This window comes from Pomacea canaliculata, linkage group LG7, assembly GCF_003073045.1.
Source record: "Pomacea canaliculata isolate SZHN2017 linkage group LG7, ASM307304v1, whole genome shotgun sequence".
In the NCBI taxonomy this organism is placed as follows: Eukaryota; Metazoa; Mollusca; class Gastropoda; order Architaenioglossa; family Ampullariidae; genus Pomacea; species Pomacea canaliculata.
Window position 1 is genome coordinate 15,427,071 of NC_037596.1, and position 20,786 is coordinate 15,447,856.

The window sequence follows — 20,786 nt, forward strand, 5'->3', positions numbered from 1 at the left end:
CCGCTGCCTTTAACTTTCTCAGACAAACTGGACACACGTCACCGCTTAATGGAAAGGGATAATTTACCAGTCATACATAGGCAAACCTCGAAACTTTGATTTTCTGTTTTTTGTAGTAAAGTACACAACAAGAGAACTGTAGCGTTTACCTCGAGTAAAGGTTGTTTCAACTAGTATTATTTCCTCACTTGGATGTGTGACGACTTTAGTTGTGCAGCCTAAAAAGGGTGATGGGTTCAAGCTGTCGTTAATGTTCCTATTCACAAGGACACAGGGCATTATATTCACTGTAATCCGATAGCAGACTTAAGTGGAAGAAACGTTTACATTTTCAAAACCGTCCAGAACTTAATTTCTAATGTCACCTTTCAGTTCCCCAGCATTTCGAGTATCATCAGCTGCAGGCTGTAGGTGCCTTTTGTGTGTCAGACACTTGGTTTCAGTTAAACTTAATAAAACTCCACGCTGTCTATCTAACTCCCAGAAAATCTTACCAGTATCTAGAAAGGTCATAGGTTATGTCATCTGTGTGTGTATATACGTGCTTCTTTCTACTATTTTCTCATATTTTTTTCCAACCGCATGACTACGATGTAGAGGAAAATTTAGAATATCTACTGCACAAGGCATGTTTTATATCGTTATTATTTAATAAGGTCTTTTCTGAGAGAGAGAGAAAAAAAAGAGAGAGAAAGAATGAAAGAATGGGTGGGAGGGAAGCTTTCAACACTATGGTTCATATTATGTCCCCTTGACTCCAGCAGCATCACTGTGTAATACTTCGTCATCTCTTTCATTACACAAAGCCTTACGAAGTGCATGAGTATAAGTGTTATTATTTTGTTACACTGAGATCTCTAATGTTAAATATTCGTTAAGCTTGATTTGAAACACATTAGCCAAGTATGTTGTGTTAGCATCAGGATTTTTTGATGAGGTTCATTTCATTGGTCTTTATATTTCCCAAGATTGTATAGAAGGTAGCGGAGTTATCTCCCTGGTAGATGTTGTACAGAAAGCCCTAATCCGAAAGTGGGACTAAAAGGAAAACACAAAACTTGGTGCTGTTGTTAAAATACTTAGATATAGTTGTGATGATGTATGTTTACCTGTATGAGTGCGCACAGTAAAACCTGTATGTGAGGAGAGTGTGCATGGTGTATGCTTGTGTGAGTTTGGAAGAGATAAAAAGCTCGAGGGTATAAAAAAGCCATTAAAAAATCAGATCATAAGTATCAACATAATTATGGTTTATTCGACGTCAAAGGTTACAATTCTAGCATTAAAATAGTCAACACAAGGTACACGTGCTGCGACACATCTTTCAGAATTTTGTTTCGTCCCTCACCATTCTTGTTTTAATATTTTAAAAGAGTAGAAAACACTGTTAACCAAAATTTCTTTTATTCCATTAAATATTTTCAATTACAGTTTTCTGACCTACAGACACAAGAACCAATATACGGATTATAACAGAAAAGCTTTTAAAAATATAATCTCCGAACTCAGCTTTATTGACATCATATTTCCATTAGGTCAATATTTCCCTAATTTATGTCTAAATACAGTGATACCTCGGTTCTCGAACATAATTCGTTCCGGGAGGACGGTCGAGAACCAAATTGTTCGAGAACCGAAGCAATGAAACCCAAAGGAAATAATGGAAACTGGATTAATTCGTTCCAAGCCCCAGAAAATGCCTATTTACTGGCCTAATTTGTATATAATATGTAGAAAAACATGAGTCTCAACAAGAAATAAGAAATAAAAGTGTATTTATTAAAAAAAATAAATAAATAAAATGTACTGTACAGTACAGTAAATTGTGTTTCATTTACTGTACCTGTACCAAACTTTATGGCAGGAGGGAATGAATGTGGAGGGAGGAGGGAAGGGGGATGGTTATTGTCACTGATGACGCAAGCAAATCGCGCTGGCCGAATGAACGCCATTCGGCTCAACTCGGCTCATCTCGGACGTTCGGATGTTCGAGTTCCAAATACAGTGATACCTCGGTTCTCGAACATAATTCGTTCCGGGAGGACGGTCGAGAACCAAATTGTTCGAGAACCGAAGCAATGAAACCCATAGGAAATAATGGAAACTGGATTAATTCGTTCCAAGCCCCAGAAAATGCCTATTTACTGGCCTAATTTGTATATAATATGTAGAAAAACATGAGTCTCAACAAGAAATAAGAAATAAAAGTGTATTTATTAAAACAAAAAAAAAATAAATAAAATGTACTGTACAGTACAGTAAATTGTGTTTCATTTACTGTACCTCTACCAAACTTTATGGCAGGAGGGAATGAACGTGGAGGGAGGAGGGAAGGGGGATGGTTATTGTATTGAAGGGGAGTCCTCTTCAATAAAAACAGAGGGTAACTGCTCTTCGGGTGTTTCTGTTCTCTGTATCTTTTGCTGAGGAGAATCAGAATCTTGCTCTGCAGCTGCTTGTCTGATTTCTTTACGGAAGAATTTGTCAATTGTTTGCTGTTTTTTTCTCCTTTGCAAAATTTTGCGGAAAGTGGACATAACATTGTCATTAAAAATGTTAACTGCTCTATTTGCTACCACTTTATCAGGGTGATGTTGTTCAACAAAATTTGCGATTTCTGCCCATTTTGCACACATTTCATGACTCTCTCCACAAAAACGTCACTCTCTCTCTCTGCACTCACACTGATGACGCAAGCAAGGCGCGCTGGGCTGAATCAGAGATCTGTAGGTCCCTACAGATCTCTGGCTGAATGAACGCCATTCGGCTCAACTCGGCTCATCTCGGACGTTCGGATGTTCGAGTTCCAAATATTTGTTCGGATTCCAAGACAAAATTTTCTCGAATTTCCTGGTCGAATACCGATTTGGTCGAAAACCAAGGCGTTCGAGAACCGAGGTATCACTGTACTTCAAACTAGAATTGACTTGACATTCCATAAATACATAAAGGAAATAATTGATTAATTCAAACAGTGTTCTGTAGAGCGAGTGACAAATCGTTATCAAAACATCACTGCTGAAACAATCATCACATCGATCTCTTTAGCAACCGTTAGTGAAATTTCTGTAACTAAATTTTCAGAACCTTAAGTTGCTTTATTTCCACCTGCAAAGTTGGTTTCTAAATCCTTTGCTACTAGTAAACAATTAAACGATGAAGTCTCTCATTCAAATATCACAAATATAAAACACCCAAAAAATGCAACAAAAATATAAAAATGTAGTCCACCTGACTTTATTCTTTTCCTTTCTGATTTTAAAGTTTAAGAAAAGTTCTGTTCACTTCACTAGTTTACTTCATTAGGACCTTACTATTGCAGTATTTTGATCCACAGATATTATTATCCATAGAAATAAACAAAACGTTTTCCAAACTTCTCTAGAGCAAGTTTAGTAGACAGTGTGAGAATAAAGGTTCTAAATGTTCTGCCTCTAAACGCTCAAGGTGAAATTCCCAGAAGACCTTAACTCTGTGTTTTGATGGGCGTGTGAGAAGTTGTTATCAAAGCATTGCTGCTGAAACAAGCATCACTACGGACCATCACCACTCCTTAAGGGTATCTCTTGAAAATCCTATGAATTTATATATGTTTTGTCCGTAGCCTGGTATGTTGCATTTTTATTCTTTTTCTGCTTACATAACACTCAACCAGAAAGCACTGTGTGTGTGTTATTTATTACACATGCTGTCATAAATGTAAAACTACATGTGTTTAAAAATACCCTTTGAACTATTTGATTAGTCCGACTCATCTTCGGGTGGAGGACAAACGACCACCAGTTGTGATGTACACCTGGACATGGCACATAGACGGGTGAAGACGTACTGTCCCTTACTGTCATCGTAGTTGCTGAGAACAACGACAACCTTTCTCATTGAGCCACACACCAACTGCTGTCTGGCCGCCCACACCACGTTACTGCAGGCTATAGCCACGTCCTCGATGTCTGACTCCGAGTCGCTCATCACTCTCACTGGGATGTCAGCATCTCTCAAAGCCTTCAAGACAGGGGCATCTTCATGAAGCTGACCCCAAGACAAAATAAATACATCTTTGTACTGCAAGCATAGTCTAGGTCTGTTGCCACCAGAAGGGTTCTCTTTGTTGACTAATGCAGAATCACTCTCAGCGGCTGTTAACAGAAAATCGGAAATTTCTGATAAAAAATTATTTATTCCATTATCAAAAGAGTGCAAAAAAGGAAAGTAAAGATGTTAGACGCAGTAACTGTTTATAATTAATTTTGTCCTTTTTTTATTTAAAAAATCAAACACAAAATAGTTTTCTTTAAATGACTAATCTTAGTACGATATATTATTTCTGTAAATTTGATGAAATTATCCATGTTTTCTTCATTAATATTTAAAGTAGATTAAGACTGGAAAAGTTGTGGGGGTGTCATTTTAATTGTTATTAGTTTTCTAACTGCATTTATTTTGTAACTTTTTTAATGATGATGATGGATGATTGATGATTGATGATGATAATAATAATACACAAAGAACTCACAAGCAGACAAGCACAGTCGGAGTTTCTTAATAAGGAAGGTTGCCACATCTTTACCACAAACATCACAGTCTTCAACCCTTGAGCATTCATGCTGTTCAGGGTGATGGTAAAACCACTTTACAGGTGGGCCATCCGTGTGGTCTGGTACACTTCTCTCACTGTAATCCTGAACTATGCCCATCTTAATCTCCACGGCTTTTTTGATTTCTCGGAGCACACATGGTGGTGGGCGCAGTGGTCTCGTGAAACAATTCCATTCCCAGCCTACTTTGTCCTCTTTGTAAAACTCTTCTGGTGCGACACTGTTGTGACTACTTGCCACCCAGAAATGGAGATGATCGACAAAACCATGACAACGTTGTAGCAGACTCTCACAGAATTTTGGAAAGATATAGTATTCTGACCTGTCAAGAAGAAAGAAATCATGTTGAGTACACGGTCAAGTTATAAAATATGTGAACATGAGCGCGAGTTTGCTGATGTATATGAGTATGTCCGAATGCTTTTGTTCAACAACCAAAGAAAGAAGAGCGTGTTGTCACACAAATACACGCTCAAATAAATATTTTACTTTGCGGATGTGTTTTGTGTGTGTACATATACATATATAGATAGATACCTTTTCATAGGAGCAGCTATCTGATGATCGAGACAATGGGGTCATAGTGGTGAAAGTGAAAGTGTAAATATGACTTACTCGAGGTCAGGACCCACTTCGTCAGCGATGATATGCAATGGTTTCTGTCTAGCCAGCTCTGTAAGTTCGGTTAACGCTTCCTCCACGTCTGTCATTTGTCTGAAATTTTTCTTGATGGTTAGAACATGCCCTGTCCCCTCCATGTCAGGGCGATGCGTCTTCAGAGTCTCTTGCAGCAGATAACAAATTCTGAATGTTGCTGAAAGACTGCGGTCCCACGTACTCAAGACGTAAACGTCGTTGCCATCTTCTAACCAAACCAGGCCTATTAGGAGAAGAACAGTAGATTTTCCTGCACCTGGAGGACCCGCCATGAATACCCTACGAGGCGCTCTGGTAAGAAGGTCGATTTGCTCGGGGAAAAGTATCATATGAGCGGCGTAACAGTTTCCCACGTGGGCCACTGCCTGGTCGAAAGTTTTTATGCAGATACGAGGTTCATTTGTGCATGGTACTGTCACAGTAGAGGCTGGGCCACAGAACCTGAAAGGTGAATTTTTTTACTGCACTTTATTAATTTATATTTAAGAGCATTTACCCTGTTTACAGGAACACTAATTTCTTAATTTTTTTTCTTTTTCTGCTGTTATTCACTCGCGTATAACTCTACATTTAAGTCGAAGGCAAATATTGTCTAAAATTACTTTTCGGGTTAGTAAAAGTTGATAAATTACATGCAGAAAAGCTCGAATAAATTAAAACGTGTTGTGTGTTAATACTATTTAGTTGCTATTACCTTTACCTGGCTAAAATATCTAGGTACATGGTATGTCTGCTTCGTGACTGTGCATCAGGACCTGGTCCAACCACTTGTTGCCACCACTCATTTATCGCCTTTATCTTATCATTCATGTCATGTTTTAAAGTTTGAGGTAAAAACAGATGATCAGAAGAAAGAATCAGATGTTTCATGTCGTCAGGATCTCTCAGTTTAAAACACTGACACAGGGCCTAATTACATGAAAACAAAAAAGGTCAACAATGCTAGAACATGTAACATTGTTAAAAACGAACATTGTTATGAAAAACAGTAAATAAAAAGAGTATATTTAATGCATAGGATGAAAGTATTTATAATTACACGAATAATAATTAGTATTTAACAGTATTTACAAAATATACTTCTGTATCAAGCGTTTATTTTATGCCACTGTTGTTCTCATCTAAAGTGTAGTGTAATAATTATGCTTGATTACAGGAAGAGAAGGAAAATCAAAAAGAATAGCATTTAATGGAGTCTTAATAATAGATATATACATACCACACGCGTTTAATTATTTTACTTAATAACATCAGCTAGTAAACTTTATATTTGTATTTTTAAATAGAAATGGTAAAGAAGCAAATCTTTTACTAACTTGTCGCACTTCATCACAGTCAGAAACGACTTGATGTATCTGAGCAGCCGTTAGGTTTGGACATGCGATTGTTTTGGTGATGCGCACACCAGAAGCAATGTCTGACACCAAATATGACAACATGGCTTCCGCTTTGTTTAACTGTTGTACAGCATCCATCAGTTTCTTCTTTATATGTTTATCTCTCTCTTCTTGCGAGTGTCCAGTACTGTATCCAACAGATTTTATTTCAATTATAACAAAGCCGTACTGTTTGTGAATGAGGAGCACATCAAAGTCACCTTGTCTCCAGCTCCAAGGTAACGTAGACGGCAGGTTGCTAGGTAACGGAAGATGGGCTGTTGCTGGAGCAAAGCCGGGTTCCCCCAAATAAGACCCAAAAGAAAATTGACTCAGACACATAAAAACTTCTTTTCGTAGCTCCGATAATGTTTTAAGAGAAAACAAAACAATCTGAATTGCTTCATCATCATACATGTCGCTCTGTTGTACACAAGGAATGTTCGAAATCTGAGGTGGTTCTGTGGACGATGGGGTCATGTCTGGATGCTTCGCAGGAGACCTTGGTTGGTCTTCTATGTTAAGTACAGATACACACTGGCATGCAATACTTTGCTGAGTCATCGGCACGCGCCTCATGTGGACAGGTGGGAGGAAATAGGTTTCACTTTCAAACTCAGGAAATGCTGCTTGAATCCATTCTAGCCAATAGGTTTGTGCTTTTTGCAACTCCCTCATCTGGAAAATGTTCGATATTACACATTTGTATTTAATAGTACAATGTTCCCTCGCTACTTCGCGGTTCATATATCGCGGATTCACTACTTCGCGGTTTTTTTTTGAGTAAAGTATCGATCGCTACTTCCGCGCTGGGAATTTTCGTTCTACAAAATACCATAGATACTTCAACAGGAAAAAAGACGAAAAATGAAGCTGTATTAGTATTTCTATTAAAATACCATGGTTATTTTGTAGATAGAAAGAAATAATTGTGTATGAGAAATCCATTGCTATGCGTAAGCGACGAGCCATGATTGTTATCTCCCATCTCGCAGCCAGTTCGCATCAGTTTTTTGGGTTTCTCTGAGTACAGTTATAATTTTTTTACACTAATTTGTTATTGTACTGTATTAATACCATGATTAATATCTTACTTTACACTCACATGATATTGTTTTACATGTATATATTATTATTGCATGTATGTCCCTACTTCGCGGAAATTCGTTTATCGCGGCTGATCATAGCACCGATCCCCCGCGATAAACGAGGGAACACTGTACTTTGAAACATTTTAAAAACCATGAAAATCATTTGTGACTAGATGTGTGTGTATTCACACATTTCTTTTTCTCCGTTACATAAGAAGTTGAAATACCCGCTTTGTTTTTATGAATGTGTGTATCTTTTTCCTAAATATAATACAATTTAATCCTCAAATGAAATGATTAGAGTTTGGCCAGTGTACACAATTCAAATAAAGTGAATGTTTTAGCATTTGTTAAAGGTTTTACTCTATCATGTATTTATCATCAATTAGAAATCTCACCGGAGACAATGCTGTGTTCATTATGAGGTTTCGATATCTATTTCCAGACCCTCAGGTCAATTTTATAAAGGAGAAACCAAAAGCTATAGATATACAAATTACACATTGAAACACTTCTAAACATACCTGTTGCCCTGTCGCTGTGCCGATCAGTCGTAAAGCTTCTAGATGTTGACTTCGAGTGCCTGTCATAATAAACGTCGTATGGCCCGGAATAGTTGAGGGTCGAAGGGCAACGGTTGCGCCGGACTTTCCTGTGATCTCTGAGAATGATAATTTAGTTTGATAAATTTAATCTTCGTCTGAACAAATCTCAGTAACGTTTTTGAAAACAGAAGTGTTTTAAGGAGATGAGTACGTTTATTAAAAAAATATTTGTCCAATATAGCAAACCATAATACTATTTTAATTAAAGTGATTGGATGTTAGGCACAATTATTTTGCAATTAAACAAGTTTTCTTTAATGTGATACAATTAAAAGCTATTGCCATTTGCATTACATATGAGACTTTCTTGGTCTTTTCTTCCTATTCTAACAAGTTATCTGTTCGTCAAGCAGATAAAAACTATTAAATATTACAAAACTTATTATATTGAATTGGATTGAGTATCTTTAGAACTTTTTTAAACTTTGTATGTACAGACCCATATGAACCCGACGCTTGATAGTCTGGTTTTATCTTTCCTTTTCTTTTTGTTTCAAAAATGGAGTAATACTTTGATAAGATTTATTATTATCAATATGTTTTACCTTACAAATTATAATCAGAGCACTTTGCATGGTGATTACAATTAAAATAAACATATTTCTCTGCAAAGGAAAATAAACAGACGTGATCTGCATCTAACCTTCAATATGTATCCGGTCACATAACGTGTCGGGTACATCGTAGCACATTTCTTTAATAGACTTTGACTTATTCCTGGGTTTGGTTTGCTTGAAGCAAGGTAGTAGACTTGCCATTTGGACCCTGGTTTTGACAAAACATAAATTTAAGTTTATATTTTCTTTTACTCACGATGCTGTTTGGTACCTTTACAATTACAAAAGACATGCAAAACATTTTAATTATAAAGCAAAGTTTACAACTTAAACTGCCTTGCAATGTCCTTTTTATAAAATAGATATAATTTTGTCAGCTGCTTAAATTTGCTGCTTTTGTTAATCTTAAGTTAATAAAAAGGATTTTCTATTTTAACACTGATGTAAAAAACTAAGAGAATGGTCATAAAACTTGAATATTATTACAACTGAAAACATTTGCTTTTATTTAATTTTAGTTCTTTAGAATATAAAGTTTTTTTGCCTGTTGCTCAACATGCTGGGTATTTGATCTAAATTATAAAATGTCCAATGTCCTACTTCTCATTTAGTTTTCTACTTTGGGTTAATACTGAGTATGTTGCTTAACTTGGTTAAATGAATGCGCTTAACTTATTAGGTTAAACACAGCTGTTGGACTTTAAAATATATCTTAATCAAAAGAATGGTGTTTATCGTTGTATGCTTACTGTTAGCATCTTATTTTTTGACTAGAGACTAAAAAAAGGAAAAGGCAGGCAGAAAAAAAATGAGAGAGAAGACAGCAAAGGAATGCGCTTGGAGGGACAAGTTATGGTCAATAAGAGCAGGAGACAATGAAATAGAAGAAGATTTAATTCTATGGTGTGTATACGGTGAAGTTTTAAGGAGGTACATTGTCACTATAATTTCTAGTTTATAAGTCATTCCGTATGTTTATGAGTCAAAGGATGTGGTCTCACAAATACCTTAGCATGAGCACAGGCTACGCATGAAAATACTAACTAAATAAACACACAGACAGAATTATAAGGGCAACCAATCAGTATCAAAAGTTTTGTAAGGCATCAGGCAAACAAACTGACAATGTAATAAAATGACTGCAGAAAGACTAATAGCTGATATATAAAAACAAAAAAAATGGAACTGTAAAGTATTTTGCTCATATAGTTAAGGATGTACTGATAGGGAACAATTAATGGACTTACGTAAGCCTCTTCTTGTATTGAAGGCAAGGCAATTAGCCCAAAGATGACAGAAGTTACTAAAACATTAAAAAAAGTAATTTAGTACATTTCAGAATAAGGCATGATAGAAAGGTATACACATAAATTAAGATTAAATTTTCTTTAGTACTATACATATATATATATATAAATTCATATATATATATATAAATATATATTGTGTAGTACATCAAAGAGAAATAATTACTGAAAAGCTGCACGAATAACTGCATAGCTGAACTGCATTTGCTGACATTTCAAAAGCCAAAATGTAACTGGAGATAATCATTTATTTACTTTCAGTTTAAAAAAATAATTTTTGGTATAAGTTACAAGTATGTATGCTTCTTCCTCATTTTTATGTGAATATTGTCCTTCCATTTTGAAAACACATTATCATCATGTGTTCTATCTCCAGTATTATTCTCTGTATACACCAATGAGATGCAAATAAATAACGGAATTCTCTGTTTAGTTAAATATGCAGACGACATGGCACTGATTGGTCACCTGAGAGATGAGAAATCTTTGGCTCACTATACCACACAAGTGCAGGCCCTTTGCGAGTGGTTCAAAAGCAGCTACTTAGAACTAAATGTTGGAAAAACGAAAGAACTAGTTATAGACCAGAGGAAAGGAAAAGAAATGTCCACTCCATTAGTAATCGGAAATGAAGAGGTTGAAAGGGTGACAACATTCAAATATCTTGGTACAGTAATAGACGATAGTTTGAATTTCACTGAACATGTAGGGACAGTGCATAAGAAGGCACAACAACGGTTGTATCTGATCAGGAAGCTTCGTAGTTTTAATGTAAGCGAACACATTTTGGTAGATGTCTATCGTGCGCTGGTAGAAAGCGTAATTACATTTAATATTGTGTCTTGGTATGGCCAGACAAGCGTGACAACCAAGAACAAACTGAGGCGCGTCATAAGCACAGCCAGCAAAATCGTAGGCTCACAACAGCTAAGCCTTTCCCACCTGTACGATTCAGCCCTTGTCCGGAAAGCAACACAATCATGCTTGACCCCACCCATCCACTCAACCCCCGCTTCGAGCCTATGCCCTCAGGACGGAGATTGAGAGTCCCTCTTGTGAAAAAGAACGTTTACAGGAGGTCATTCATCCCATCGGCCATCTCTGCTGTCAACAAACAAAAGACTATAAGCGACTAGTAGTGTTACACAATGGGGATGACGTAATCCCATCTCTGTTATACGCTGTCATTATGTAGTCATGGAACTGATGTATTGTCCACTGATGTATTGTCATTGATGCGGGCGTGTGTGCGTGTGGGTGTGCTCACTTCTGCCATTGCTGATGTTATTGTTGATGTCTTTGATTTTTACTCTGACTGCTTGCATGCTGGAAGACAAATCTCCTTTTCTGGACAATAAAGTAATCTTATCTTATCTTATCTTATCATGCATAGAAGGTTTACAAAAAAGTCATCAGGGTAGTAAGGTAGTAGGGGAAGTGGAATTATATGTTAATTATGTGGGTACAAACATTATGTCACGAATCTTTTTTCTGTGCATGTGGCAATATTTGTAGGTACTTTTAATCAAAAAAGAAGAATATTCATGCAAATTTGGTGAAATAGTATCTTGCACTAAGCTATTTATCAAGTATGATATCCCACAAGACTTAAATTAGTTACTATTAGACACAATGTCTTTTCTGTGAACTGAAGTACAGCATTTAGTTTTTCAAAGGATTAAATTTACTCTATTTGAGTGAAATATGGATAAACAAAAAAAGCAAGACCATGGCAGATGTTAAAAACAATAGATGCCTCCTTTCAAAGGTAGTAAATCCAGAGTTGGCTTAGAGAGCTAGATTACAAATAAAACTAAATTTAAAAAGTACCTTTTGACTAGAACCCCTTTGAAAAATGCTTCATACCCATTATTACCTCCCTTTAATAAATTTAGGACAATGAACAGCTTCTTTTCAGTAAATAAATGTAGAAAACATTAGCTCCCGAAAATTAAAAGCTCTCTAAACTCTTTTTCTCTAAGGAAGTATGAGATGATTTCATGTTATAATCTATTAACTGTAAAATATTTTCTGATCAACATAGGAATAATTTATCATCTAATTGTACAGTACTTACAATCCTAATGCCTATAAGTTTCTATTTTTATTGATATAAAAAAGACTAGATTAGATGGGTTTGTTACTACTTAGGGCGGTGACCTAGGAGGAATAAAAGAATGTTTATATGTGCTGGGAGTATAACAATTATATATGTATATATAAGCAGACATACGTGTGCATACATGTGTGCGTGATTATATATCTTTTTAAGCAAATATGAGTGAGAATATGTGTATATCTGGAGATATATATATAAAAAGATATGAGTGTGTGTGTATACATGATTTCATATTGAAGAAATTATTATGTGTACGTGTGTAGGGCGAATTATATTAGCAGATGAGTAGGCATATCTGTATATGGGTTAGCACATGTGTGTTTGTGTGTGGGATTATATAATATCAGCAGATATAACTGAGTAAATATGTATGTGTGGCATTTTATAGATATATATATATACAAAAGTAGATCTGTGTGCATTTAAGCATGTTTTTTTGATTAAAGTTTGATTTAGGAGGTGGAGAGGGTGCACCGACATTCCCCCAATAGTTTATCTCTTGTTTGAACCTGACTGCATGCGTTAATGATTATGTATCTTTGATTATATATGTATATGCAAAGACAATTGATATGCCCAAAGATCCAAAGGTCTGGAAAAAGGAAAGAACAAGAGAATGAGAAAGAAAATAAGCTTTTAGTATATCAGCTGTTACAAACTGAAAAGTAATATATATATATATATATATATCTGTATGTATGTGGTTTAAAAAAATACTGCTTTATCAAGCTAAACTTAGCATCTTACATTAGAGGTGTCTGTGTATCCTTTTTGTTCTCTCTGCATGGGGCTATCTTGTCTGTCTGTGTTTGTGTGTGAAAGTATATATGACTGTGTAGTTGTTTGTCTTTTCACGTGGTTATGTGCCCAATATGGGTTATTACAGTTGCATGCTACTTTAAAAAAGTTTTACCTCACTCATTTTGTTTGTTTTTAACTGAGCCATAACACAAACCTCAAAAGTGCACAAATATCCCTCAATCTAAGGTATATTTTAATCAACAATTTTGGATAGGTTTAATATAAAGACAATGCTTCCAATGTCTGAATGAAATTTCTTCGCAGTATCAGTAGTTTTCTGTAACTTTCACAGACATTTGTCAAAATTGATCAAATAAACGATACTTTCACGGTTGGTAAAAAGGATTAAAGAAATATTGCAGACTTTCTAATTAAATAATGTTTGGGTAGAAGCATAAGATATATATTTGATTGAAGAAAACGTCTATGGGAGTATGCATTCGAGGGCAGATATAAATAGCTAGATACACTATAATACTTACCTAGAACCAAGAGTATAAACATGTTCGAACATACCTACCTATATTTAAGTGCACAACATGCGTAGTTACGTGCGCTACTGCATTATGGTCTACCGCTATCACAAATATGGAGTAAATTTTTAGCCCGTATTACAATACTATGCTTCTAAAAGAGGATTTAAAGCTAGGAAAATAGGCATTTTAAATCAATGAAATCGTATGTTTGCGTGCCTGCATGCTGTACATGGAATATTCGACACAGTTTGTTTCTCACTGACCTCATGGCTCGTCTTCTGTGGCCGCACTATCCGCCATTTTACTCTGCAGCGGAAGCTGTTGTAGCAAAGTCTCCCGAAAATATCTATTTGGCCCGCTTGGTCACTCCCTCAACCTTGCTTCTTACCACAAGGAGCCAACACTCGTTCGCAATCCCTGGTCTTTACTGTATAAATTTTGGAAATTCCCGAAATCATAGACTGTCTATTTTTATCAGCCTTCTACTACAGCATGTGACTTACAGTCATAGTTCAAAGGTCGCTAGACAACCACAGCAGGTTGCCTGTCTGCCGATATCAGTAGCTGTTAGACCGACCTGTTGAACTAGGTTGTTGAGCTTATCAGGAATAAAACATATTTTGTATAAAATCTTAGTATTTAACTGTCATATAAAGAAAGGAACACACAGCTGAAACACCCAGGTATACATAAAAAGTCATAAATTAATTGTAAACAGTATCAGCTTTTCACATTTTGATCATCTGTGAAAATATATTACCTCTCATAGTGTACAATGTACTTCAACACATTCGCATCCAGACACAGGTGATATGTTGCTTTTCACTGAGTTAATTATCTGCTGATTTGTTTTGAGACTGGTTGTGTTTGGCAGAGTCAGAGTTTTGGGTACTGAAATATTTGTTTAATATGTTTGAAGGAAACTGTGGATTGTTAGCAAGAAGAATGGAAACATGATATTACGTTAACACAAACTGTACGAAAATCTTAAAATTCAGTGCAATTGTCAACACATATTTGTCGACTTATCAAATGCTGACAAGTGCACTTACTCAGTTTAGACTTTGTGCATCCTACATCTGCTTGTAAGGACACTATCGAAATACTTATCAACAATGTGCCTTCATATCGAGGTGACAAACAGGATAGTAAAAAAAGCAAATGCCTATTTCAGCGGTTCTCAACCTGACGTGCCTACAAGGGGGTCGCGAAGGTGGTCATTTTTAAAAAAAGTTTCTTATACTGGTATTAGTGAAATTAGTTTACATAGTGTAACCGAGTGGTGCGGGGGCTCAAACTCCAAATCTCTTCTCCCTATTCAAGTACACTGTCTCGGCATGCAGTGACTTCTCACTTCCAAAACTCAAAACACAATCCCCCTCTCAACAATTAAGCCTCCAATCTCCCTCCTCTCACCTTTTGCCCTCTCTCTTCCCCAATCTCTCATCGCTGACTCCCCTCTCCCTCTCCAGTCACACCTCTCTTTTTTTTTAAACATCTAAAAGGCACGCATTCAGGAAACGTCCATCATTCACACCCTTTCATTCGCACGTGCTCAGTCCTAGTACTCTATAGGTCCCTGACAGAAGGCCATGACGAGACAAGGGAAGGACACCACCATATTACAAACAACTGAAAAGATGAATGCTTTCGTCCGAAAAATTTCGTTGTGGACGCAAAAGATAAGCCAAGAAAATATTTTTTATATGTTTCCGTGCTTGTGTAAGTGCAAGGCTGACAACTTGAATCTTGATCAGGTGAAGAAGGTAATTATTGCCCATCTAAACGGACTGCAAGAAAGGTTTCAGCATTACTTCGCTGAAATTGATGTGACTAAATACGATTGGATTCGTAATCCATTTCTGGCTGATCCTAGCACAAGCGGGTTGTCCACGCAAGAAGAAGAGCAGCTCATCCACCTTTCGAGTGACCAATCCCTGAAAATGGTCTTCCAAACAACACCAGTGCCAACATTCTGGATTATCATCAACGGTGAATATCCTCTCCTTTCTGAGAAAGCAATGAAAGTTCTGCCGCCATTTTCAACTTCGTAAATGTGCGAGCAAGGATTTTCAGCATTGGCAGCACTGAAGTCGAAATACAGAAATCGTGTGGACGCAGAGGCTGAGCTGCGAATAGCAGTGGGTACGAACATCGCACACAGGTTCGCTTCTCTATGCAACAGCAAGCAGGCTCAACCTTCTCATTAATCAAAGTGAGTGTCCAATAAAATAATATTTATTAGCACCGCAGAATTTGCTTTAGTAAAATTTCATTAACTGTTATACTTCTTGCAGATACGAACTTTGTTCTTCCGTTGTTGAATTGCATTGATTTCCTCGACGCGGCGTTCGAGGTTAGCTAAGGCTCCCCCCCCCCCCCCGCTCTTCCACCGACCTAGCTGGCTAAGGGGGGTCGCGGACGTACCGGTGTTCGTCAGGGGGGTCGTCACATGTAAAAGGTTGAGAACCGCTGGCCTATTTAAAGTCAAGTTAAGTGCATGGACACGCTCTTGGCAATGAGCCAATGTTATTGAGGCCAAGGTGACTGATAAGGCGTAAACAGTTTCTCAAAAACGGGCCTGTGATAAGTAGACTTAGTCTAGACACCAAGTATCTCACAACAAGTGACTCTATATGAAACTCTGTATGCAGGTGACCTCATCATACAAAATGACTTTATCATGATAAGTTTTAAACACACCCACACACACGCGATGCTAAGGTACACCATTCAAAATCATGGATAGTATCACCTTTTCCATATCTGAAAACTAAACTACAGAAACAAACGTCTTGTAAACATATTTTTGTGCCTTGAGATAAGGTTAAGACCAGTTTAACATAGCAAACTGTCTTGTTATACTAGTTATACGGCATGACTGGAAAAAAATTCACTAAATTTCAAATCAACTGCCAGTCTGAAGTCCACTCCTTTTGTAAATTTATATACCTGTATAGGTGTATTATTTCAAACATTTTTTTGAGGCGGGAGCATGCTATCTGGCATATTATGTTTGCTCATAACAGCATGTCTTAACCTGTAAGGCAAAATTTTCTGAGGTAGTATTTAGAACTGTTTTAAACAGGAAAAAAGAGGCGGGACACTCAGAACCTATCGTGTCTTTATCGCTGGCTAAAAAAATTCAAAATTTTAAAACAGACGTTTCTGTTCTAGTGTACACAGTCTTCTACTTGTATCAAGCAAACAGACTGTCTTTCCAACTTTCGTTTCGTTTAGTTCGGTTTTTCTTTTTGTGTATGTGTCGTCACAATACTTCTTGAAAACTAATCAAATTATGTAATGAACAAGATAAATAAGTTTATATAATTGAACAGTCTTTGTGATGCTGTTGTATAGGTTATGTCCCTCGTCCAGAACAAGTAGTTTTAATGTATGCAAACGCATGTGTGTACGCTTGTTGTTGAGTGAGTGATAGGATTCATCTGTACTTGACAATCGTAAATAAAAGTCTACATATATTGTGGCATTATCTTTTTTTGTTTGTTGTGTGTGACTTGTTTATCTGTTTTGCGTTTTATCTCAATTTTGGTTTTATATAGCACAATAGGTGCACTGATGTGATAACTTTAAATACCTTGAAGAAAGGCTTAGGCCGATATTTGTAGCTGTGGCCTAGTCACCTTCAACAAGAATACCTGTTGCACCTACATTCCGCGTCAGTCCCGAGCGTCGCAGTCCAAGCGAACAGTTGACGCCAATGCTTACCTGAGCTATCAGCAAGATATGTATGTACTTTCATAATTTTGAAAAGTTGATATTTCGTTTTAAATGACACTTCTGTATTTGACACATTTGTTAATAAACAGTTCACATAATTAAAAATCAAGCAATTCTTCTGCTATAAGTAATTTTTATAATTTAAATTTCACTTTTGTTCTTATTTGCAGGGCTCTTTCAAAACTCAACTTTCCTTTCGTGTTAAAAATCTTGTGCTTGATATTGCTGATTTCACTCACAGCACAAGGTTGGTTGAGCATTTTATTCATCTAATACTTAACACTAAAAAAAGAAACAATGAAAAAAATAATACAAGTATCTATCTTTTTATCATTATTGACATTTTAAACCAAAAAATCCAAGACAACTGTTACTGTTATGTAAGTAAAAGTGAATAATGCCATAGCTGAATCTAAAATGTTACTTTTTTCCGGGTACTAACGATTTTTTAGAAGTTATATTTATGACATTTATTTAATAGGGAGCAAAGAAACAACATGTACACCACGAAACTGGAAAACCCTACAGTGCAACTTCCCACAAAATATCAACACGACGAGGAAGGATTATACAGTCTATTTTCTACCTGACAATGGCGGAGAAGGTGACTAATTTATATTTATAGAAATAAGTAGAAGTAAAGTAATTTCCGTTTCTAACCATTTTCCTTGTTAAATGCTGCAAATAAAGTCTAGTGTTTTAGATAACACATTTACTTCTAAAACATCTGACTACTTGGCCAAAGATAAGTAATTTTCTAGTACTTAAACAAGTATGCTTCTTATAGTTTTATAAATTTACATTTGAAAAATAATCAACACAACTTAGGGACATGTCACGTTACAAGTTATATTTTCTGTTCTTGGGTTAGATAACTAGGACTTCTGCAGCCAATTTACTTTACTGTTGAAGCAAATTTACTTCACAAATTCGATTTTAAATTCAAGATAAGAAGACAACTATCAGTTTCAAGCCCTTAACAAAAGGGATTTTGCATATTCTCTATTATTTAGAAAATCTATAATTTTTTTCAACTGCAATCCCTAACATTAGACGACAAGGTAGTGTTAGCCTTCTTTTTTAAAAAAAGAAACCTATCGCTAACTAATCACTATTAACATCCACAGAAAAGGTGGTTGACTGTGCGTGGATCAATGACAAGCTTCACTGCCTCCGACAGGAGGGCTTTGAGTGCAGTGAGTCTGTGACAGACAAATCCATTATTGGTGTACCTGAAAGATTTGTCAACAGAGAAGGAAGTTTTAGATGCAACATGAATGGCCACAAACCTGGGAACTTCTCCTCCTGTCGATTTCTGGCAAATAAAGGTGAACTTATATTACCTTTTTTGACATCATTCTTAATTTTAGCTTTTGTCGGTGTGGTGCAAAAAAAAAAAAAATTCATAAAAGGGTTTTTGGTAAGATACAGGCTGAAAGTAGCACACGTCTACAGTGAGTATAATAATAAATATGTTTGCAGGTGAAGAGCCTTTCGCAGCTTGTGAGGCAAGCCTGGCTAATGCAGAATCTCAAGTTGTTTTGAACTGCAATTTCTCGGTGGACGTGGAGAGCTTTATTGTCATGAAAAATACAAGTGAGTGGTGTGTCTTCTGCACTTTTTTCTACGGATGCAGTGCTGTGTACTGTATGTGAATGCAAACAATTCTTACAATAATAGTCACTGTCAGGCTCTATTGTCTAGGTATGGACACTGTAAACAAAATATGTTGTCTGCTTCCAGCGGTTGTATCCAGCTTCACAAAATCCGACTGCCAAAGCTCTTCCCCTATTTGTACTCACATGCCTGGGGATAACCACCACATCTTCAGTGTAACGCTTGATGTTGAAGATTTCACATATGGCGAATACAAGTGTCACCCAGAAGATCCACCACCTCAGCTTCAAGTCAAAGGATGCAGCTTAAACATAAACAAACAGACTGAAAGTAAGAGGCTTATATTTTTTTATACAGCTGGAATGTATTCTTCAGAGAAATTTTGATTTTTTTAAAAATTGCTAATAACAGTTATCACCGCTAAACTTACTGGAGGTAAACTTTAGGTAATATTTAACTACTTTAAACAAAAAAATATGATTCATATGGATTGTTTTCTTCTTTAAAGGTTCCGATATTCCCGTGGTTGCTGTTGTATTGCCAATCGTCTGTGTAATGGCTCTTGTGTCCACTGGGGTTTTTCTGTTTGTCATCAGAAAGCTGATAATGATTAAGTGAGTCTCACTTTCATGCTTTCATGGCGAATTGCTTTGTAAGAAGAATTACACTTTAAGACTTCAAAGAACCTGCCAAAAGGACAAACATTTTGCTCAAACTACACTCGCTTAAATGTATATTATTATAAAGCATTATAGATGTACGACTACTAATAACTTTGTCTATTTTTTCCGCAGGAAAGCCATGCTTAAGAAAAGAGAAGTAGCAGGAGATATCGAAGGGAAAATCCCTTTACGCTCAGCAACCAGTGACTGCCAAGATGGACGGGGACTGTCGCGTCCGTAGGACGAGTTGTTTCAGCAGTAATGTTTTGATAACGGCTTGTCACGTGGACAAAACAACGACCTGTTCCTTGGGCAGAGAATTTGTTATACCATGACTACCCAATTCTACATCATACTAACAAACTTTTACAGCATCGCAAATCGTGTTAGTGTTTGGGCACAGTCGTGTAGCCGTTTTCTTCTTTCTCAACAGAGAATAGGGGGCCAAACAGCTATCAATTTATAGAAATTTATAGTTCAAACTAGACTGTTTAGTCGACCACACGAATACTACACCGTCCACTACACTGCAAACACAGGTTCATGTATATAGTGAACTAGTGAGTGCAAACATGAACAAACCTAGACTATTAACTAAACATCCTAAATCAGTTACACTAGCGCTGTAAGTGAATGCTGATTGTTTTGTCTGTGTCGATCGTTTTTTTCGACAGCAATGTCTTGATATAAAACAATCACACGGACACCACAAATATCATTCGTTTAATAGTGCTATTCTTTTAGTATAGTTTTCTTTTTTTAAACCAACACAAGGCTGGTTTTTAACAATTCTCAATGAACATCCCCTACATTTGAATCTCATTTTTTGTTTACGAGACAACTTTAGTGATAGAATATGGAATATGCAAACAAAAATCGAAAGGCTAAGATAAATGCTACTATGTTTTGCAATTCAAATATATTTTCAGTTCAACTTCACGAAAAAAAAGTATGTCAATGGATCACATTAAGCCAACGTAGTCAATATATGTGAAAATCAACCCCGATGTTGAGGCTTGGTGATATTAGTGTGACTTCGTGGACTTCATAATATACATCTAAATGTTTTATGATTTGTAAAGGCACACTTTCAAATAAAATTATGTCTCGTGTGATTATTGAAAATAAAACAAGATTAAAAAGGTTTTTGTTTATTCTTTCTGATTTTCAAGCAAAAAAGTA

General features: G+C 36.3%; 2 protein-coding genes across 4 annotated transcripts; one reads left to right on the forward strand and one right to left on the reverse strand.

Annotated features, from left to right (window-relative positions):
• Window positions 1–2,799: 2,799 nt before the first annotated feature.
• LOC112567907 lies at window positions 2,800–13,952 on the reverse strand. Of its 3 annotated transcripts, XM_025244789.1 has the most exons (10): window positions 13,848–13,889; window positions 11,131–11,292; window positions 10,129–10,184; window positions 8,968–9,089; window positions 8,244–8,380; window positions 6,569–7,306; window positions 5,953–6,161; window positions 5,211–5,693; window positions 4,514–4,917; window positions 2,800–4,136 (listed from the first exon to the last, which is right to left on the reverse strand). In XM_025244789.1, the coding sequence occupies exons 4-10, from the start codon at window positions 9,080–9,082 to the stop codon at window positions 3,742–3,744; spliced, it is 2,481 nt and encodes an 826-aa protein (XP_025100574.1). In that variant the 5' UTR covers window positions 9,083–9,089; window positions 10,129–10,184; window positions 11,131–11,292; window positions 13,848–13,889; the 3' UTR covers window positions 2,800–3,741. The 3 variants fall into 3 exon arrangements, with proteins under 3 accessions (XP_025100574.1, XP_025100572.1, XP_025100573.1); XM_025244787.1 differs by lacking the exon at window positions 11,131–11,292 and having other exon boundaries at window positions 13,848–13,952; XM_025244788.1 differs by lacking the exon at window positions 13,848–13,889 and having other exon boundaries at window positions 11,131–11,468.
• Window positions 13,953–17,143: 3,191 nt separating this feature from the next.
• Window positions 17,144–20,749, forward strand: LOC112567918. The gene is made up of 8 exons (XM_025244805.1): window positions 17,144–17,333; window positions 17,496–17,572; window positions 17,807–17,929; window positions 18,453–18,653; window positions 18,808–18,921; window positions 19,069–19,272; window positions 19,451–19,556; window positions 19,737–20,749. Coding segments are annotated over exons 1-8 (936 nt in total). The 5' UTR covers window positions 17,144–17,331; the 3' UTR covers window positions 19,846–20,749.
• Window positions 20,750–20,786: the final 37 nt, after the last annotated feature.